We start from the raw sequence: 22696 nt of genomic DNA, 5'->3' as shown, positions 1-22696 counted from the left end.
GTGGCGTCATGGCATCATGTTCTATTTAATGGTCACACTCAAGAGACTATTCTATTCTAAATGACTCCCCACAGAGGCTAACAGCTTCCGCCTCCTTGAAAGCACCGGATGGGAGGATGATCCCTCTAGAGCACCGGTTCTAGAGTTAATATAAGAAAGAGTGTATGGAGAGGCAGGCAACAGCACGAACAGCCACGCTTCTAGAAGGTTCTGAGCAGTGCGCAGGGCAGCGGCAGAGGGAGTAGGAATGAACAGGCGAAGGACCCGGGGTCACGAGACCGTTGGGTGGGCGGAGCCAGCGGCCGGGGAGGTTCTAGTCTGTTCTGCCTCGCGGCAGCCGCCCCCTTGACGCGGTCACGCTGAAGTAGCGCCCGGGCCTGGAATCGGGCCGCCGCCCTCGCCGCGCCCGCCGCCTCCCGCCACTGCTTAACTATGGACCCCCGCAAAGTGAGCGAGCTTCGAGCCTTCGTGAAAATGTGTAAGCAGGACCCGAGCGTTCTGCACACCGAGGAAATGCGCTTCCTGAGGGAGTGGGTGGAGAGGTGAGACCCGGGCCTGAGGACCGTTGGGGGGAGGGAACAGGGACGGCCGGAGCGGGTGCTGGGCCCCGAGCTGGCGCGGGGCGGAGGAGCGGGGAGCTCGGCGGCGGGGCTCGCTCCCTGGAGGCCACCTCGAGGGGCTAATGGAGGATCGGGACGCTTAGATGGTTCAGAGGCGCGGAAAGAAATGGCAGAGCTGGGTTCCCTGCACCCTGAGGTGTCCAGGGGTGTGTCTTCGTCGAAATACGGAGATGCAGAGTGTTGCGGGGACCTGGACACTGTAGACGTGAGGCGGGGAGGGGGGAGGGCCGCAAGACGGCTCTTTAGCGTGGAGTTGTTTTTCTTGCCGTCTCTGGTGTCCTGTTGAGGTCGCAGTAACACAAAGCAACTCGTACACGCACTATGCTCTTAAAAATTGGTGTGGTTAATAAGTTACGGTACAAGTGAAAACTATGCGATTACGATTCTAAGTGCGTAGAGTTATTTTGTGAATCCCTTCTTGTCCTTTGGTAGTGGCAGTTCCATCACTTCAAACACTGAAAGAAAAATGATTTTTTAAGAACCCCCTTGTTAACACCGTCTGTTCTTGTTATCTGTAACTCCAGAGTACGTCGCTACGAGCGTAAAATTAATTGAACAGGCATTGTGCCAGATGCTAGCTATGAAACAGTATGAGAACAGTCTATTGAGTAATACAAATGAATAAACACAGAAACTCATTTTGATATTTAGAGGTTCGTATTCTGCGTTTTGGAGGGGAACTTAAGGAAGAAAGGGAACCCTTCCCCGAGATGATTTTTTAAAATCAATACCTCTGGTGAGGAATTTGAAAGAGATGACATACAAAATCGCATCTCACGGTGATACGTAGCGACAGTACAAAGAAACGAGACCCTTAAAAGGTACTACCCTAAACATTGATCTGTTTTCTTCAGTAAGATTTTTATAGGGAAAGATGCACCAATGATGAGCCAACATTTGAAAGACTAATTCTTCCAATGAGCTTGTTGTAAAGAAGAGATTTAAGTTCAGATCCATCAACGTTGTTTGTGGTGGGATAGTCTTTTTTTTTTTTTTTCTCTTTCAGTTTCTCAGTCCTTGTTTATGCATACCAGTTTTCTCGCTACTGTAAGATTTCTGCTCCTGATATTTATGTAAAATTCTGAGCACACTTACAGTTAGTTACTGTAGTAGTTTAGTAACAGTTGTTAACAGTTAAGAATACTATTCTGCAAATTCTCCTTTTTGACAGAAAAAAGCCCATAAGAGTTGCAGTTAGATTTTCAGGACTAGAAACTGAGATCTAGATTTTAGTTGTTTATTGCATAACTTGATCCAAAAATGTCACTTAAGGTATTTGTGTGCTTTCCTCTTATTATCCATTCTTGAGAGGAATGAGCCTACAATTAGTCCAAGTTCTTAAAATTGCAGGAAAAGGGGACCTATACTGCAGAAAGAAATCACTGGCATCAAGAGTGAACGGTATACCCAGTGGATACATGGTTTGTGCCACCACTAGAGGGGTAGAGAGGACCCTGAAGAAAAGTTAAAGCGTATCTGAGAACATTGTTGTAACTTATCCCGGAGAGCTGGTCGCTGTGTAAGAGAATTATGATTTAAGGTCTGAAAAATACTCTCAGGTGTCGTTTAAAAAAATAATAATAACCTTGTGTCTTACTTTAATGTTTCCCATAGGTAATTCCAGTTTTTCTTTCTGGTTCTTTTTATATTTTTCTTTTGGTAGACTAAATTGTTGGCTTAAGTGTGGAACGAAGGGTCTTTTTTCTGATTCTGAACACATCTGATTCTGAACGTTTAAGTTGAGGTACTAACCTACAAGCTTTTGTTATTTGTTTCCATCTAAATTTAAACTTAAATGGTTGTGGTCTCTGAAGTGTTTTAATTCCTCTCTTTTCTGCCTTCATATCAGCCGCCTTAAAGCAGTCCAAGGTTAATAGTAGATTGGGCTGAATGTGGAGACTTGGAAGGTCTAAGAATATTCCTAAACCTAATGCCACTTTAGGTTTCCATTTCAGGTTTTCCTCCACTCCAGTACTAAATTAGTCATGGATACCGGGGCTTAGACAGTCTCTTTGCTTATTTGCCATAATTTCTACCATTATTTATACCTTTAAACTTCATTTAGTTTTAAGAATTTATAAGTTTAATATACTGGACAAAGAAATATGAAGAAAAAATTTTGGCTTGGTAGCTAGTGGGAATTGGGGAGGCTACATTCTTTCCCAGAAATATGTTTTGGAATATTTTTGTTTCTCTAGAGGCAGAAGTGTTTTCTGATGCTGTTTTCTCCTATTTGACAACTCGGTCTACATTCTATCTTGTAGGTGCTTTTTATCCTTTAATTTTATGGTAATTTAAGATAAAAGGGAGTATCTTTGTATTCTGTTCTCCAGCACAATACATGGACCGTTGCTCTTCAGCAAATACTCTTTTTTTTTTTTTTAATATATATATTTTATTGAAATACAGTTTCAGGTGCGCAGCAAGGTGATTCAGTTATACATATATTTTAAAATTATTTTCCATTATGTGTTAGTTGCTTGGTCGTGTCTGACTCTTCATGACCTCATGGACTGTAGCCCTTCAGGCTCCTCTGTCCATGGGATTCTCCAGGCAAGAATACTGGAGTGGGTTGCCATTTCCTTTTCCAATAGTTCTCTGTGCTATATAGTAAACCTTTGTTTCAGCAAATATTTTAAATGAAGTGAACCGAATGCATTTGTACTGTCAGTGAATTTAGAATATAGCACCCAGTTTTTTGTACACGTGTGTCAGTAACTATAGCAAAGTAGACTGAATGTTACCCAAGTAAGAGAATTATGACTGAAGTCTGTGATTCCACATGAGAAGGTCTCTGCACTAGTCCTACGTAAATGCCTGTATTGACAAAGTCCAGTTTGCAATTTTGACAGGGAACTAGCTTGTTTTCAATCTTGGAAGCATAAAATAAAACTTGTGTACCTATAAATTGGTGTTACCTTCCAGTAGTTAACTAGAATTTGGAGTGTGAGAAATTCTAAATCTAGTTTATGAATAAACCCTCTTGGGTTTTCCTCCCAAGTTTTAAATTTTTTGGAAACTGTTTCTAGCTTGCAAACAGAATGCAAGTGTAGTATGAAGAACGTTTTTCCTGAACTATTTCCAACACTGTCCCCAGTGCCATTTAGTGTGTGTTTTCTACAAACAAGGACTGTCCTTTGCAGTGCAGTCATCAGCTCAGGAAACTGATGCATTAATATTATCTAGTCTGCAGAATTACATGTTGCGCTTTGTCGTCATGTCTCTTTGTTCTGAGATAGTACTTCAGTCCTACTGATTTTCATGACCTTGGCAATTTTTAATATTATGAGCCAGTTGTTTTATAGAACTTACCTCAATTTGGGTTTGTCTGATCTTTCCTTAGGGTTAGATTTTGTTTACTGCATTCCTTGGCAGGACTGTTACCTTCCAAGGTTGTTTTTTTTTTTTTTAATTTTAATTGGAGGCCAGTTACTTTACAATATTGCAGTGGTTTTTGCCATACTCTCCCAAGATTTTAACATGAATTAAACTGTTAGGACTGTGTTTGGATGTCATCCTAAATACATTCTGGAATGCTGCATTTTGAAACTGACTTAGTTTAAGAATTCTAGTGTCTTCATTAAAATTTAACTGAAAAGAACTCATATTTGATTATTATGTTCTTTTGAAAAGTTATTTTTAAAGAATTTTGTCCTATTTGTATGCTTGTTCCTTATCATTAAATCCCTTCACTCTGCTGAAATGCATGCTTAGTGTTTTGGATTGTGTAATGATTCAGTAATTGGTACACAGGAGCCATTTTTCATTATCACTATCAAAGATACTGAGTAATTGAAGATTCTTTTTGATAACTGTCACATTAAATAGAATGGGAAAGGTGCACATTTAATTTTAGTTTTCTAAATATATTTTTTTTTCATCTTCCTCAAGCATGGGGGGTAAAATACCACCTGCTGCTCATAAAACTAAATTGGAAGAAAATACCAAGGTAAGTTATGAATTTCATTTGTATGTTTAGTGATAAAGTACTATAAGGTTTCTTAGGAATGTTTTTCACCTGCTGCCCTCAAATTACCACCCCTGATTTCTCCAAGAAATCACTTGGAAATATCTTGGTAAAATTTCTATTTTGCAGTCAAATCTCTGTAATCTGATTTGATACTTAGAATGTGGGGTTGAATATTCACTGTGTTGTAAAATAAGTGAGAATAAATGCTGGATGCATGTTACATGCATGAGCTGTAGGTGGTAAGCTCTGTAATTTTATGCATTTGTAGTCTTCATCATTTGTGGTGGGGGAGGGCAATGCCGCATGTCTTGCTGGATCTTACTTCCCCACTGAGGATGAAACCTGGCACTGCAGTGAATCCTAACCTTTGGGCCTCTGGGGAATTCTCATTCATAATTATCATCATTTTTTAGCACGTAGTATAGTATTTTTGTAGGTACTTTATTAATATTTGGAAAGTAAATGGAAAAACAGCCCAAATTTGTTGCGCTCTATTTTTTCTGCCTACTACCTGAGGGATATTTCTGAGTGTGATTCAGGGTGTTGCTTTAGCATATTTGCCAAAAAGGTGTGTACAGTAGGGAGGTTGCTCGGAGAGGTTACTAGTAGCTAAAGTTTAGAGATGAGGGTGGGGGAAGAGTGCTCTCTCCAGAATTCTTTTTCTCTTATTTTGTGCCTCTATGTCTAGAAGGTTTTCTCCCCTCAGAATTTTCTCGTTAGCTGTCTTAAATTGATAAGAAAATTTGCCGTTTTATTATTTAACGTTATCTTTGAAGGGTGAAATGAGAGAAGTAAAAGCTCCAGAAATAGTTAATTCTTTTTTTAGATGAGTCATTTGTCAGGTTTGGTAGATTCTGAGCCCTAGGTAGGCTGTTTTGCCATATGATAAATATGTATGAAGATAAAATTGTTTTTAATATGTATCTCTGCTAAAAACTTTATTTTGCAAAAGTAATAATGTGTTTGATTATGGGGAGTTGTGGACTGTAGTGCCTGGTAAGGCATAATATGTGGTATATCCACTTTATTAGCTTCCTAAAATCTTAACATTTTTAAAATTCTAAAACTCATTGTCTAAATGGTTTGGATAAGGGAGTGGACCTATACTTAACTTAAAAAGAGCAATAAAAATAGAAAACTAAAAGTAGTGTACCAAACACAACAAGAAAGAACATTAACAACTGAAATGTAATGCATGTGAATAGTATATATATAAATGTATAAATTAATAGAATATGTATTGGGTGTGTTATTAAATGCTGATAGCATTGTTTACCTTCCCTTTGCTAGGAAGAAAAAACAGATAGTAAGAAGACGGAGGAAAACGTAAAGACAGACGAACCGTCAAGTGAGGAAAGTGATCTAGGTGAGGAGACGGTAGTTAGTGTGTATTTGATAATATAATATGATCACTATAATATGATCCCGTGTTGATTTTTTGTACTATATACTAATCAGTGCTAATAGTAGTATAGCATGAACTACATATGAAACTTGAAGTTTTCTTCTAGTAGCCACATTTTAAAAATTAAAAACAGTTGAAATTAATTCAAATAATGGATTTAGACTAATATGTAAAATGTTATTAGCATTTCGACATGTGATCAGTGTGGAAAAATTATTAATGAGCTGTTTTTCCATTTTTCATACTAGGTCTTCAAATTCAGAGTATTTAAGTATTTAAAGTATATCTCAATGCAGATGTTATATTTTTGTTGGAAATACTTGATCAGTATTCAGACTTCATGAAATTTGTAAAAAAAAAAAAAAATTTTTTTGTAGAAAAAGTTGGGTCACATACCCAGGTTTTTCTAGATGTGTGTAAAAGTTTTCAAATAACTGAATCAGGTACCAAAAAATTGTTTTCCTTTAGTATCTGCATCTATGTTAGTAATATTAGTTCAGTTTAGAAGAATTGATGTGTCATGGGCCTGGGGTTTTATTTGGTTTTGTTTTTTCAGACTGCAGACTGATAAGTTTCTTCATAAATTAGGAGGTCCTTTGAGACTATAAATATATACCCTAGTTATTAATTGGATAGTCTCTTAATTCATAGAACCTATCTAAAAGCTAAAAAAAAATACTTAAAATTTTTAAAATTTCGAATTGGTTCTTGATCTTTGGTATGTTGGAAAGAGCTTGTTGTTTGTGGGCTTAATCAGATCTTTTACTTACTGTAAAATATTTTTTAGTCTTACAGTTTTATGAAAATTACCATGACTATAATAATTCCTACAAAATTAAGCATTTTGTGCTTGAACTAAGCTGGGGGCTCAGCAGGTAAAGAATCTGCCTGCAGTGAAGAAGATGAGAGTTCAGTTCAGTCCCTGGGTCGGGAAGATCCCCTGGAAGAGGAAATGGCAACCCACTCCAGTATTCTTGACTGGAGAATTCCATGGACAGAGAAGCCTGGTGGGCAGAGAATCAGACACAACTGAGTGCACACACACACAAGCTCAGTTCCTGTTAAAAATTAATTAAAATTTTTTTTGTTGGATGTGAATTCTGATTTCAGGTAGCTAACTTTAATTTCATTCTTTTTTGACTGTTTAGAGGAAACTGCTTTTATCAAATTCACTTTGCTAAATATGTTTCCTAATACTGTATCAGTAGTATGTGCTGTGCTAAGTCACTTCAGTTGTATCTGACCCTTTATGACTGTAGCCCTCCAGGCTCCTCTGTCCATGGGATTCTCCAGGCAAGGATACTGGAGTGGGTTGCCATGCCCTTCTCTAGGGGGTCTTTCTTACCCAGAGATTGAATCCAAATCTCTTTTGTCTCCTGCATTGGCAGGCGGGCTCTTTACCACAAGTGCCACCTGGGAAGCCCTGTCAGTAGTATACTTTTAGTTTAAAATTTATCCGTTCTGTTTTCAGACAGAAAATGGTAAAAAAAAAAAAATATTTTACCATGATTTACAGTAACTTGCGCTATCTGCGTAAAATTAAAAAAAAAAAAAAAAGCGTAAATGTCTTGGTATGTAGAACAGAGTATTTGCATTGATTCGGTTTGTTGCAATTGACTAAAGCAGTGGTGTGTCTGTGTGTAATACGTACAAGGACTAGTGACTCTCCTAAAACACTAGGATTGTGTTTTACAAGAAAATATTTTAGTATATCAGTTTAAATAAAACTAACAAAGTAAAATATTTAAGTTAACCTAGAGTAAAATGTTTCAGTTCATCAGTTACACAAGCCAAGGTTAATTAGTTTTTAATAGCCTCCTGTGGCCAGTGGCTACTATATTGGATAGCACAGCTCTTATTGGCATTTTCTTAACTTTGACAGAAATTGACAATGAAGGTGTGATTGAACCAGACACTGATGCACCTCAAGAAATGGGAGATGAAAATGTAGAGGTAAAGTCAATGGCTTGTTTTCTATTTGCTGTCAGGACTGTGAAAGCTTACCGGTTGCAGTTATCTTATGATGTGTTTCTCCTAGGAAAAGGGCATGTTAAATCTTACTCTGACTTAAGGCATCTAGGAAAGCATTTGTTACTTAAAATATTTGGGAAAACTCCCTGTATTTTTTATCATACTCTAACAAAATGCTTGTTTTCTGTTAACCTGTTTCAGTTTCACATCTGGTTGAACTGCTCTTGAAACCATAGAGTTCACCTCACATTTCTACAAGTGAAATTGCCTGTTAATGGGATATCTAGTACCAGTTGTTATCTAAAATGATTTTGTCACAGCACACTATATTAATCTCAAGGTGGTGAAAATTGATTCTTAGGAGATGGATCTTGAAAAAAACCTTTAGGTGTTACAGTGGTTAGTAGTATTCCAAAGATCATAACACATTAACATGTATGGAGTATGTCTGCACAATTAAAATGGAGGAGGTAAGAAGTAAGGGGAAAATGCCTAGTAAGCTTTTTTGGGGGTTGATAATGAAATGGAGCTTGAGAAACGCTGTAATATACTAATCATAGCTTAATAGATTGGTTCAGGCCCTCATCACTACTTAATATTGTCATATTTCAACATTGCCATACTTACTTTGTAAAATGGTGGTGTTCATCTCAGTGTGTCTAGGTTTATAATACTTTGTATTTATCCTACTTGGGATTTACTAGGCATCTTAAATCCTAGGGTGGTTAACTTTTTTTTTAAGCTCTGAAGTATTTACAGTTAGTATCTCTTTCAAAAATGGCTTCTTTCCCATTCTGCTATCACTCAGGAGCCGTAGTTAGACACATTAGACCTTTTCATCATTAAGTTCCATCTCTTTAACACTGATGAATTATCTATACTTTCTTTGTCTAATCAGCTGTTCTATCAAGTTGGAATTTGAATGCTTGTTTTTCATTTTGATATTTTTGCTTTGGTTTTTATTTTAAAGACGACTTGGTTATTTATAAGTGTCTTGCTCCTTACTCATTTTCAGATCTTGCCTAAATAGTCTCAAAACACATTAAATTTTTTATCACATTGTTTTGCTGGTCTTATTCTCCTGTTATTTTTCCTGATTCTTGCTCATTGAGGTACTTTGTTTATTGTAGTTCATGTGCGAGAGAGAGACTGTGTGTGTGGATGTTTTATGGAAAGTTTTTGAGGCCTAAATAGAAGGTGTGTTTCTCCGGAGAGGGATATGTTTGCTTCCATCAACACTCTGATTTGGTGCTACTGACTCAAGGGCCATTTTAAATTTTCATGGTTTTTTCCTTGCATGTTCAACTACACAAGTAATGTGACTGTGGTTATGAATTTTCAGTGGAGATTTCTTTTTCGCCTCACTGCACAGCCCTCCCTCTTTGCACAGGTTTATGTTTGGAATAGGCGTTTGGGGTTCCCGATTGGTTCTGGAGGCTGTCTGAGCAGGCAGCATTCATTGTGTCACCTGAATCTAGACTTTGGTTCATGTGTCCTGCACTATCTTCAAAAACAGAATTGCAAGGTCACCAGGTTTGGTACCTTCCATAGTGTTAAAAGCAAATGGAGTGCCTGGCACCTGGCTGAATTTCATGTCTTCGTTTAATCTTGTTCTTTGAGGATTTCTACATTCTTAGGTCATAGATGGCTTTTGAAAGGTGTGCTTTAGACTTGTTCAGAGTATCATGTGTACCATATTGCCATAAACTGAAGTCATCTTGCAAATTATCCTGGCTGGGCAGGATACTTTACTATCTGACAAGCGTGTTTTCCTTTGTTCTTTTTAAAAGGGTTTTTTAGTTTGTCCAAAACTTGTATGAATTTTTGTTGGAATTGCTTTTAATTTATTGGGTAACTTGGGGTTAGATTGATGTAGTCAATAGATTTTTCATGAGCATAGTGTTTATCTGTGTCCTTTAACAGAATTTTATCTCTCACCCCTTCCCCTCCCTTGAAAGTCTGGTGTGCTCTTAGAATGGTATCCTCTTCTATTGTATTTTAGAGTTGACTTTTACAGATGTGGAAGAACTCTGGGTTTATATTTTATGTAGCTTTTGTTTCTGAGAACTTCATTGAATTGTCATAGCAATAGGTATAAAGACAGCTTGGTATTTTCCTTCCAGTTTTTAAATCTGTCAAATCATTTTCTTAATGAATTAGCCAGCATATTCTATAGTGATGGTGATAGAGTGGATTTTTGTTTGTTAAATTGCTTCTTGTAGGACATTTGCTAATCTTTGTAGTGTCAACATCTTGTACAGTGTCTTGTTCTGTCTAGTATAGGTGCTCATGGATGGTTATTGGACCAAAAGAATGAGACATTTTTCTTGTGAAGATTCAAGCCTCTTAGGAACTAACTTTTTCACTTGTGAGGAGACTGGGTTTTATAGTACAGGCATGCCTCCAAGATATTGTGAGTTAGGTTTCAGACCCTTAGGATAAAGTGAGTCACACAAATTTTTTTGTGCATGTAAGAAGTTTTCTTGACACTATACTGTAGTCTGTTAAGTGTGCCATAGCATTATGTCTCTAAAAATGTGCATACCTTAATTTAAAAGTACTTCATTGCTAAAAAAAATTGGCCATCTGAGGCTTCAGCAAGTCATAGTAATAACATCACAGATCACCATAGCAAATACAGCACAAAGTGAGCAAGTGCTGTTGGAAAAATACCTCCTGTAGACTCCTAGGGTTGCCAAAAACCCTCAGTTTGTAAAAGGTGTAATGTTTTTTTGCAAAGTACAATTTTAAAAAAGCTATGCCTATACTTGTGAATAACTAGAAAAGATTTGAAAAAAACTAGGGTGGGAAAAACCTGCTCTAATCGGGATGGAGGGAAGCAAAAATCATGTCTAGGGCAGAGTATAGGGAGTGAAATTTATTGTTTAGTATGAAAGATTAAAATGTATCCTGTATAATTTCTTACTAGTTATTTATCATAATTATCCTCTTTATTCCCTGAAGACCAGAGTCGAATGAATGAAAATGGGAGTTGTGATTACTACACCCCTAAGAAAATCCAAATTGTTTCCTCTTTGTCTTTGCTTTTCTACTGAGTTGATCTTCAATTTCCCCCTAGATAACTGAGGAGATGATGGATCAGGCAAATGATAAAAAAGTGGCTGCCATTGATGCCCTAAATGATGGTGAGTGGTTTTTTTTTTTTTTCTCTTTGCTATATTTCTGTAGTAGTCTGAATATTCTCTTCTCTAATTTTCTGCTACAGTAACTGTTAATAATGGGAAAGTGAAAGGGAATTTAAATTTTTTGAGTATTTTGTGCTGGAGAAGAAGGTGTCCTGTTCTCCACTCAGCTCTTGCCCATTGATAGAGAAGCTGAAATGAGCACTCAAGTATCATTATCTTGCCTCAGAATGTAGACAGATCCTGATTGTCACTCCAAGACTGTGCTTTCCTGACTATAGTGTTTTTCCCCTGACAAGAGGCCTTTAAAAGGTGGACGACTTCACCCCAAAGGGTATTAGATCAGTGAGCCTCAACTTTTTACATAGTAAAACCCTTCACAAATACTGTCCATTGACATAACAGTCTTGTTCTAGTCTCTGCATGTTAGAACCTCTTCAGAAAATCCTATCAGAATGGGAGAGTGCTGATAGTATTAAGTATATTGTTTAATTACTTAAAATGTATAACAACAAATTATTAATTGGGTACGGAGCAGACCCCTTCAGAACTGTGGTGTAGTGTCACAATGCCATTGCTGAATAGATGCTGTTGTATAATGCTGTTGTGCATTTGGACTTCATTCATCGTCTTAGATGACTAAAGTTTTATTTTAAAATGGTTTCCACGCCATCAGGGAAGGCCCTAGAATGAGTTCAGTACTGACTGTTATTCAGGTTCCTTTATACTATTGCAGTTACCTTAATCGGTTGTCTACCTGAAATGTCTCTGTTGCTTTTTGTTCACTGTTCCTAGGTTATTTGTACTTATAACTTGTTTTTATTGTTACACACTCCTTTGCTTGTAACCTGCAATTAACTTTTGCATACATTTTGAAGATAATTATAGCATTAGAGCTGCTAGAGTCAGATCCCATATTTGCCGTCCCAGCCTTGTTCTCTTTTTGAATATTAATCCTCCATTCTCACTTTCCTTCACTGTTCCTTTACTTGTGCTTTACTGCTTCTGTATAAAGGTCTTCTTCACCTATTTCAACTTTTAATTTGTACCCAGCAATTTGTCCCAGCCACTTCTCTTCCTGACCATTCCTTTTCCACAATAATCTTTTCTTAATTGCCCTGCCCCATAGGATTTCTGTTTACCTAGCAGAATGAGGAGTGGTTAAATTCTAGATACATTTTAAAAGTAGAGACACAAGGAGTTTTGGTTTCAGATTGTGCAGTCAAGAATAACTGCAAGAATTGGGGCTTGAGGGTAGATCAGCAGTTTGCACACTGCAACCTCATGTTTTTATAGAGTTGGTGGAACAGAGCCACACCCATTTATGTTTTGTTGGAGGCTGCTTTCCCACTAAAACTGCAGAGCTGAATAGTTAGATTGTTAGTCTGCAAAGCCTGAAAATTATTAAATGGCCCTTTCTAGAAAATGTTGCTGACCTCTAAACTAGACAACGAAGGAGCCATTTAGTTTATAAAGTCAAAATCTTTGTCTCTAATACATTTACTTGTGTTATTCTATTATATATATAAAAAGTGTTTAGTTGAGAATGTAGGGTAGGGGAATAGATTTGGAGATGGGGTAGGAATTAAGAGTTTCATTTTGAATGTGGTAGATGTGAATTGCTTGTTAGACATCCAGACCTAATTTCTAATAGACATCTGTAGGAGTAACTGATAAGACAGAACATTTTTCTGCATTGTTTCATGAGTTCTGTTAAGGTCCTTAACACTTGAGTTAACTGGGTAAAGATTTTTCATAGTGAATTGTGGCCTTTACTTTAAAACTGTTTTGTCTCACTGGTTTCCTGTGTATTATGTTTATTAACTGACTTTACTGAAGGTACTAATAAACAAAAGAAGCAATTATGAGAATGGGATATTGAAAATGAATTTAAAATACGGGTATGGTCTCTCGTCAGTTCTAGTCCACCCCCCCCTTTTTTTTTTTTTGGCTTGTGAACCATCTCTGCTATGTATAGTTTATTGGTCTCTGATATGTTTAGTTTTTTTTTTTAATTTCTATATCAGCCTCATGAATGTAGTATGGGTACTTTTTTATAAGTTTAATTTTATCCTTTTAATGGATAGAAGAAAATTAATTAATGGAATAAAATTGCCTTAGCCTTTGATTTTATCTTAATTTAAAAAGTCAGTAAGTCTTACCAAGAGTGTGGTATTCTGATATTTTTAAGGGGGGTTGTGTTCCCCAAAATTATCTCTTGTCTTGGGTGACTTACAGTATAGGTCTAGTAAAGATTTGCTTTGAAGAGCTACTTTTGTGTATTAATTTAGAAACTAGTCTTCTACTGGACTAAAAGGGGAATGTGAAAGGCTAATAAAAGAGATAAACAGTTCATATTTTTTATCCACTATTTCTCAATAAACTTGTTTCACTTTAGGTGAACTACAGAAAGCCATTGACTTGTTCACAGATGCCATTAAGCTAAATCCTCGTTTGGCTATTCTGTATGCCAAGAGAGCCAGGTGAGAAATCTAAATAAAAGAGCTAATTTCTGCTTATTTGTTTAGATAGAATTGCTTCTATGGCAATCCTAAAGATGTTATTGTTTGAAATGAATACTTTTTAATACCAAACTTGTTTTTTAGTGTCTTCATCAAATTACAGAAGCCAAATGCTGCCATCCGAGACTGTGACAGAGCTATTGAAATAAATCCTGATTCAGCTCAGCCATACAAGTGGCGAGGGAAAGCACACAGGTAAATAGCGGAACCTAGTTATTTTCAGAGCTCTTTAAATTTAAAATCTGGTATTTTAATATACCTTCTTTTTATTAAAAAAAAAAAAGAAACCTAATGTGGTAGGTACATGCTTAATATGTAAAACTGAGAGACTATGTCATACGGAACAAGTAAGAAAATAAGAATTCTTTTCACTTCTTCCATTCAGTGAATATCAGTGTTAACATCTTTGGCCACATGTAGCCAAGGATTTTTCTCAAAGTTATCTCTAAGAAAAGATAGTAACTTTATATCAGTGTCTTACAAACTTTCTCTTATTTTAAGACTTTGTCACTGTAACTTAACATTAAACAACCAGTATATTATGGAAGAAGGAATACAGCAACTTGAAACTACTTCAATCACTGCTCGGTAACATGAACTATCAGATAAAGGGGAAAATAAATGAATTTCACCCAGATTAGTAATCAGACCTGAAAGCAAAGTTTAATATGTGGATAAGTCTTTGTGGTTTGGGGTGAAATGCCCTGTGCTGTTTACGTCTTACTGGTTTGGAAAAGGTCTGTGCTTCAAGGGGGATGCAGCTGGAGGTGAGCATGCTTGGGACCTGTTGTATTAGGTGACTCAGTAAAGTAGCTCTAATGATTATGAAGACAATGTTAAAGATACAGGTAAAAGATTGGAAAATTGTTATTAATGCTTTGTGGGTATACGAAAGGTCATGCATTGCTGTGGATTGTCTTGAAGACCCCATTTGTCTTTGAGCATTTCTTTGTCTTCTGGTACAAGAACTCATTCTGTACTTTGACTTGGAATAGACCATTTCTTCAGGAAATCATGGTTTGTTTTAGTGGGACTATTTTGTGGAAAACTGAAGTTTGGCCACTAGGTATGTTTATTGTTTCCAGGATATCATCACTGTCATTTCAGTTAACCTATATAATGTTCTTGGGGTGAAAAGTTTAAAAATTTTGAGTATATACTGACATTTTCAATTAAAATTCAGCGTTAAATGTTTTCCCTTTTGTATTTTTTGACAGTATTCTCCTAGAATCGTGCCTTAAGAAATAATACACCCTCTAAGTGGGGGGTTGTTTTTTTGTTTTGGTAGTTTTTTCTTATCCTTAGAATACTTCTGTCTCACTTAAGATATAGTCAAAATACTATTTTAAAAATTACTTGCATAAATTTTTCCTGCATGGTTAATGTTGTCAATGTGATAAACAAGTAGCCTCTTTTTATTTCTGTTTGTGTTCAGGGTTAGGGCTTGCTTTATTTCTGTCCTTTCTTATTTGAGTATGTGAAACACTTGCATGTTTAAGAGTCAAAACTGAGTTAATAGGTATACCCAGAGAAGTCTCATTTCCATTGCTATCCTCTACTCCATTTGGAGAATCTCATGGACGGAGGAGCCTGGTGGGCTACTGTCCATGGGGTTGCAAAGAGTCGGACACAACTGAGCGACATCATTCACTCACTCACCAAACTTTAGTTTCTTATTAATCTTCTATTTTAAATAAAATGTGTACACATGTATTGTTTCTTACTGCATATAGAAGGTAGCGTGTTAAATACACATCATGTTAACTGTTTTTTGTTTCTTTGTTTTTGAGAAGCAAGGGCTCATGTTCACCACAGATGGGAGGCCAGTTGGGGAGAAGGTGGCAGGTGGCATAGCCACCTTATACAGCATGCCATACTGGTCCACTGTCAGACCAGTGATGGCCTCGGCTCCATTGCCCCCCAGGCTGACTCTGGCTCCTGCCTGGCTCTGCCCGGCCACCACAATCCTTGGGGACCATTCAGAGGCATCACTGGAGGGTGTGTGGTTAGTTGAGCAGCTGGTGGTTCTCTCCATATCCTTGTTGGTCACGGGGAGGTGTCTTTTTTTGGTGGAAGGCATTCCTGACTCCTCTCATGAACAGATTTCATACTGCTTTGTGGTGTTCTGGATCCTGGAAAGGGTCGGCTTACTCCTTGGGGCGTCAGAAGGGGCGGCTTTGTGACTGCCTTGCACCCCTCTGTGCTGTTGGCTGGAGCGCCCACATCTGAGCTTCCAGTGGCGCTTCTGAGCAGCTGTAATAAGAAGCAGTGTCCTCCCCACTGGCTTGGGAGCCAGCCCATCTTAACGGCGCTCCCTGGGCTCCTCCTGCTGGTTCCGGAGCGGCTACAACGGCTACCACCGCCATCCCTAGCCCCAGAGCCACCCCACACCCCTTAATTCTGTTTTTGATGAGTTGAAAGTTGTGGCTCTACATAATTTTTTAAAATATATTCTGAATTAAAAAGAAATTTTTTTAAGTTTTTAAACGTTTTTTAGTAAAACAGCTTCCCAGTTACCATAGAGGAAATAAACTCATACTAAATTTTTATAGAGTGGAAATGTAATAATTAAATTAGTTCATTATCTAACTTAAACCTCTTCTGTTACAGTCCTATTTTTATAAGAAAGACACTGTGCTACATAAATGAATATGGATAAAGGCCTCCAAAAATGACTTTAAATCTGTTTCAGACTTCTGGGCCATTGGGAAGAAGCTGCCCATGATCTTGCCCTTGCCTGTAAGCTGGATTATGATGAAGATGCTAGTGCAATGCTGAAGGAAGTTCAACCAAGGGTATGTTAAAGTAAAGGAAAGGAAAGTCATTACGGTGATACTCCTTGGCTCTGTTACTTAACCCTTGGCAGTAAATTTACTGCAGATGCAAAGAAACGACCATTAGAAGTTACAATCTGTAATCACTTAAATTTGTGTTGAATTCAGGAACTATCATTGAGTTTTCATGCTTTAATTTCTCCTGCAGTTATTTACAGCAAGCTCTGCAGGCCTGCAAAGATATAACCAGAAAGTTAGAAATGGTAAAGGGGGCATCAACTTTATAGCAAAGGAGAAAACAGAAAATCTAGAAAATGTGACCCAAGATTGAGTCTGGTCTGTCTGTATTTCTGTCTAAAATTGTTAGTTAAAATAACTTAGTGTATCTACATGGCAAATCTTTCCTTTTGTGTGAAATTCCATTCTGAAGAATTTACTCTCAAAGACTGTGGAAGTTTTATTAAATTTAATCTGTCAGATGATTTGATTTTCTTTGTTTTTGTAACAGGGCTAAATTAACAAGGTTACTGAGTGAAATATTCTAGAACACAAAGTTTTTAAATAATCATGAAGAAGCTAAAGTAACAGTTGAATATGAATCTTACATTTCTATTCTATGAATAAATGCTAGATTCCAAGTATTTGACATGTACTGTGTACTAGTGCCTGGCTGATCCTTATAGTTAAAACTAACATACTTCTCTTCCTTGCCCCTTCATTTGATTGATGAGGAAAACTTAAGTATAATTAAACTGTGGGAAATAACTGCTATATGTGTTCCCAGTCTCTGCCTTCCCATGGCATGTATCGGGCAAGAATTGTCATGCAATCTGACATCTGTTTATCATCTTTGCTCTAGTTAATTGTTTGAAATTTTTAACACTCCTCTAACTTCAAATCCCAGCCTCTTTTCTCTGGGTCACAGTTGATAAGCCTCTGCTGTGCTTAGTCACTCAGTCGTGTCCTATTCAAAATTTTTAGACCCTGTGGACTGTAGCCCGCCAGGCTCCTCCCTCCATGGGAATTCTCAAGGCAAGCATACTGGAGTGGGTTGCCATGTCCTCCTCCAGGGAATCTTCCCAGCCCAGGATTCGAACCCAGGTCCCTTGCATTGGATTCTTGACCATCTGAGCTGCCAGGGAAGCCCAAGAATACTGGAGTTGGTATCCTGTCCCTTCTCCAGGGGATCTTCCTGATCCAGGAATCGAGCTGGGGTCTCCTACGTTGCGGGCAGATTCTTTACCAGCTGAGCTGCCAGGGAAGCCCACTCACCTCATCACTGAGGTTCTAAGTCTCCCTGCTTGGTCATGGTAGCTCTAAGAAGATCTGCTGCCTGCACGTGAACTGTAGCTGCCCAAACATGGTTGCCTCTTCACACCCTTTAATGGTGGCCTCATTAATCCAAAATTTATCCACCATCTCCTTGTGCCTGAGTTAGGTCTTTTTCTGTAAGATAAACCTAATTTTTCAGAACTGTGTGTTAAGTTTACTCTTTCCCCAAAGAAAAATAATACTTTAACAAAACCATTGATTTGTGTTGACCTTATTCCATTTTCAGAGAAGACATTTTTCTGTGACTGTTTCTTTCCTAGGCCCAGAAAATTGCTGAACATCGGAGAAAGTATGAGCGAAAACGTGAAGAGCGTGAGATCAAAGAAAGAATAGAAAGGGTTAAGAAGGCTCGGGAAGAACATGAGAGAGCCCAGAGGGTAAAATTTCTGTACCTAAACCATTAAAGAGAGATATGGTAGATAGACTTTTTTGGATATCATTCTAATTCCTGGCCTTTTTAAAATAAAAAGAGCTGGCTGCAGTTCTGTAGGATAGTGATACTACTTAAAAGGAGGTTTTCCTTCCCTTCATTGCTTAGTCTTCAAGTTCTTAAGTGAGTTTTTATAGCACCAATTTATATCCTTGCTTGTGTTCTCCTAAAATCAATACTTCTTCCTGGCCAGGTAATTAATTTAAAACTTGGCAGTGTTATTTGCTTTGTTTTTTGATATTTTGAGTTTTATGATACCTTCTGTTTTAGTAGTGAATTCATAGCTATTTAAAATTGACTCACTATTTCTTAGTTTTAGTTCCAAGTCAAAAATACTACTTAAAATCATTACCAAAAGTTATGCTAGGTTGCTTCAGTCATGTCCGACTCTCTGAGACCCTGTGGACTACTGTAGCCTGCCAGGCTCCTCTGTCCATGGGATTCTTCAGGCAAGAATACTGGAGTGGGTTGCCGTGCCCTCCTCCAGGGGATCTTCCGACCCAGAGTTTGAACCTGCTCTTATGTCTACTGCATTGGCAGGCGGGTTCTTTACCCCTAGCTTCCACCTGGGAAGCCCACCAAAAGTAATAACTTCCTCATTGAGAATCCAATTGAAAATTGGTTTTTTGAGGAATGGGATGTTGTCTTTAGCCCAGTACTGCCTTTTGAAACTTGTCATTCTTGTACCTCCTCTAGCTAGTTTATTTTACAGTTTTTTCATGGTTTGTATGGATAAGGTAGGCATGGACAGCAGACTTCTTACTATGTAATTTATTTCCTTTTCATATTAAAGGAGGAAGAAGCCAGAAGACAATCAGGATCTCAGTATGGCTCTTTTCCAGGTATTTTGAAAGAAAAATTAAAATTCCTAATATTGTAGATAATTGGGGATTATTCATTTTGGGGCTCAGATGTGTGTATTCTATTTAGTACCATTAGTCCCTGGGAAAGTTTCATTCTTGGTAAAATTTTGTTATTGGAAGTACAGTGTATTATTTTCCTGCAAGCCTTGAATAGTAGCAGTGAAAGTGTTAGTCACTCAGTGGTGTCCAACTCTTTGCGACCCCATGGACTGAAGCCCGCCAGGCTCCTTCTGTTCATAGGATTCTCCAGGCAAGAGTATTGGAGTGGGTTGCCATTCCCTTCTCAAGGGGATCTTCCCGACCCAGGGATCAAACCTGGGTCTCCTACATTGCAGGCAGGTTCTTTAGCTTCTTTACTGTCTGAGCCACCAGCAGAGGCCTCTGCAATACAGGTAGAAGAGCTGTTAAAAGGTACTCAGTATATTTTTGGATACTTTCTGAATTGAGGCAGTGTGACGTTTATGTAAAGATGAAGAGTTTTTTTTTTTTGAGTTTGTCATTGTAATGGGGAATCGGCAGCTTCCAAGTAACTAGCTTTCTTGTGAAGGGTTATAGAGGCAGCTACGCACCACCTCTCTACTTAGAATTTACGTGATCAGAGGCTAGAAAAGGTTGCTGCTGTTGTGAAAGGTCATGTGCCGGCAACTGAAAAGGGGTGGGGATGACTTGGAGCAAAAGCAAAAAAATAAATTTTAGCTCATGGCTTACTTTTTGTTTATAGGTTAATACCTCATATCAGGTTCCTTATTTTAGAAAATGACCACTAATGTGGGCTAGCACTTGAGATAATTTTTTGTATGATGGGCTTTATTACATAGATTTGACAAGCAGACTGGCTCACCGTTGTTGCCTTGGGTCAATAATTTTTGTGGAGACTAGTTAAGTCACAGCAGCACAGGAAGCTAGAAGTTGTTTTCAGGTCTCCTTATCTGATTAGGTCTCCTTACCTGTGATTGTTAGTTATTTATGGGCGTGTTTGAATTGTTGAGACAGATGGAAATCACTTTGTTGTATATATTTCTTCTTTAGAGTAGCTTTACTTAAAATGACTTGATCCATAGAATATGTTAATGTTACCTGTATTTCTCTCTAGGATGTCCCTATATTATTATAGTGTGTTAATTGTGATTTTAGAATATCTCCAGTGAACGTAAAGATTTATGGTAGTGAAAAATGGAGTAGAAAAATTTGAGTTTATAATCTAAAAATATACTAGAATTAGATTGGTTTTTGTTAGAACTTTTTTTTCACTTTCAGAAATTTTGATGCAATTTGGGTGAAGATTTAAAAATCCATAGGCTTTTTTTTTTTCCCCTTAAATTTTGGCCACGTTGTGTGGCTTAAAGGATCTCAGTTCCCTGACCAGGGATTGAACCCAGGCCACGGCAATGAAAACATCAAATTCTAACCACTAGATCACCAGGGAACTTCTAAAAATCCACAACTTTTTATAACATGTATTTAGGGTAGTTCTTGAAGGAATAACTGCTTAGAAGAATATTGCTTTTAAGAAGAAAAAAACACGAATTAACTTTAAATTGAAACAGATGAATAATATTAAAGACTGAGAAGATGACTTATTACACTTTTTAATTTTATTCTTTTTAAAAAAATACTTATTTTTAATTGGCGGATGATTGCTTTACAATATTGTATCAGTTTCTGCCATATGTCAACATTGGTGTGTGTTCTGTCACTTTGCGACTTCATGGACTACAGCCCACCAGGCTCCTCTGTCCATCAGATTTCCCATGCGAATACCGGAGTGGGTTGCCAATTTCCTTCTCCAGTATCAACATTAGACTTTTTAATTTTATAATTCCAAGGGACTATTAGCTTTCTCTATAGTTTTGTTACTAGGGAAAAAGTATTTACAGCCTTATTTTTAAAGAGGAAATGTGATGATAAAAATTACGTCTTGTATCATCCAGTTTGAATGTTCAGACTATTTAGTGTTCAGCAGCACCCTTGTTCTTTGTGCATGCACATGTGTTTTATCAGAAGGAAATAATATACTCTCAGACTACTTGGGAATATGGTTGGTGTCTATACAGATCTCTCATTTATTCTTGCAGGCGGCTTTCCTGGGGGAATGCCTGGTAATTTTCCTGGAGGAATGCCTGGAATGGCAGGGGGAATGCCTGGAATGCCAGGAATGCCTGGCCTCAATGAAATTCTTAGTGATCCAGAGGTCCTTGCAGCCATGCAGGTAAGACTTGGAAGAACAAAGTTGAACTTTATATCATTAAAGCATTTCTTTCTTAATTCTATGTGGGAACATATTAAAGTTACTCTGATAGCCATATTTTACTGAGCTGAATTATGTAGTCGTGACATTCATTTTCTGTTTTTCAGAATGAGTAGTTTAAGTTTTTAAAAAGCTGTCTATAGGGAATACTCTGCAATAGTTGGTAATTATATCCAGTTGTCCTTTTCTATCAAAATTGTATACCTTTTTTTTCAATTGTCTTGAGTGACATAGTTGAGTTTGACTTTGAAGTGCTCATTAATAATATTTATGCTTCAGGGGCTTGTGCAAATCTGAGTTGATTTAGCCATGAGGAAGACTGGAGGATGACTGCTTTCAGTGCTGTGTCGGTTTCCGCTGTATATCAGAACTATAGGTCTAAGAGATAGGATTTAGGATAAAAAATTGATGACCCATAGAATATTTTTTTAATACTACATATACCTTTCTTTGCAGGATCCAGAAGTTATGGTGGCCTTCCAGGATGTGGCCCAGAACCCGGCAAATATGTCAAAATATCAGAGCAACCCAAAGGTTATGAATCTCATCAGTAAATTGTCGGCCAAATTTGGGGGTCAAGCATAATGCCCTTCTGACGTAAAGCCCTGCTGGAGGAAAAGCAACTTAGATCATCTAATGGATGTTGCAATAATACAAACCAGTGTACCTCTGACCTTCTCATGAAGAAAGCTGGGGTGCTTTGAAGATAATCCCTACCCCTTTGCCCCAAATGCAGCTGAAAACATTTTACAGCGGTTTGCCATTAGGGTATTCATTCAGATAATGTTTTCCTACTAGAAATTTAAAACTTTAAGCAATTTTTAAACCTTAAAAATATTTAAAATTAAAAAGGTGTATTAACCCCTACATTTTTCTTTACTAATGATTTTTATTTTTTCCTTTGAATTAATTAGGCAAGTCAGATACATCAGTGTGGAAGATTTATTGTTACAAGTTTGAGTGAAATAAAGATTTGTTAGTGGGAGGCAAATAGAGCATTTAAATAGATAAAGTTTGAATTGGACATATGGTTACTGAGGCATTTTGATTTGTCTTTTTAATTGCTTTGTTGTTACTATCTTAAATGATTTGCTTCTGGAACTCTTGGGACCACCAGTATTGCAGTAGGACCTGGGGAGGGACTGGAAGTACTTGGCAGGGCAGCAGCTGTCTTACTACATTTTATATCACATGTCCCCTTGTGCACATGCAGTTAAATCTTACACTGTGGTGAAGGGATGGTTTTTATAATGCTGCAGTAAAATTGGATTACTTAGCTCTGTTCTTGTCTCATACCTAAAATAAATTGTTTCATATTTCCACATAGGGGAAATAAGGGAATGTTTTCCTTTCTGTATTTCTGTGTTTAAAAATGTCCTTTTCACATCAGGAAATGCCCAGTTCTTTGTCCGCTTTTT

At 37.5% G+C, this 22696-nt stretch overlaps 1 protein-coding gene across 1 annotated transcript; it reads left to right on the top strand.

Moving 5' to 3' along the window:
* ST13 (ST13 Hsp70 interacting protein) lies at positions 1–22602 on the top strand. The gene is made up of 12 exons (XM_070790467.1): positions 1–542; positions 4512–4569; positions 5881–5956; positions 7878–7948; positions 11046–11112; positions 13508–13592; positions 13716–13826; positions 16324–16426; positions 17998–18114; positions 18961–19009; positions 21106–21239; positions 21735–22602. The coding sequence occupies exons 1-12, from the start codon at positions 433–435 to the stop codon at positions 21861–21863; spliced, it is 1110 nt and encodes a 369-aa protein (XP_070646568.1). The 5' UTR covers positions 1–432; the 3' UTR covers positions 21864–22602.
* The last annotated feature ends 94 nt before the right edge of the window (positions 22603–22696 follow it).

Source organism: Bos indicus, chromosome 5 (assembly GCF_029378745.1).
Source record: "Bos indicus isolate NIAB-ARS_2022 breed Sahiwal x Tharparkar chromosome 5, NIAB-ARS_B.indTharparkar_mat_pri_1.0, whole genome shotgun sequence".
NCBI lineage: Eukaryota > Metazoa > Chordata > Mammalia > Artiodactyla > Bovidae > Bos > Bos indicus.
The sequence above is the reverse complement of the archived record's forward strand: the minus strand, read 5'-3'. Positions and strand labels throughout refer to the sequence as shown.

Coding starts and splice junctions, on each gene's coding strand:
- ST13 (XM_070790467.1), top strand. CDS start 433: ATGGACCCCCGCAAAGTGAGCGAGCTTCGAGCCTTCGTGAAAATGTGT. Junction 7,949..11,045: donor TGGGAGATGAAAATGTAGAG/GTAAAGTCAATG, acceptor ATTTCCCCCTAG/ATAACTGAGGAGATGATGGA. Junction 21,240..21,734: donor AGGTCCTTGCAGCCATGCAG/GTAAGACTTGGA, acceptor CTTTCTTTGCAG/GATCCAGAAGTTATGGTGGC.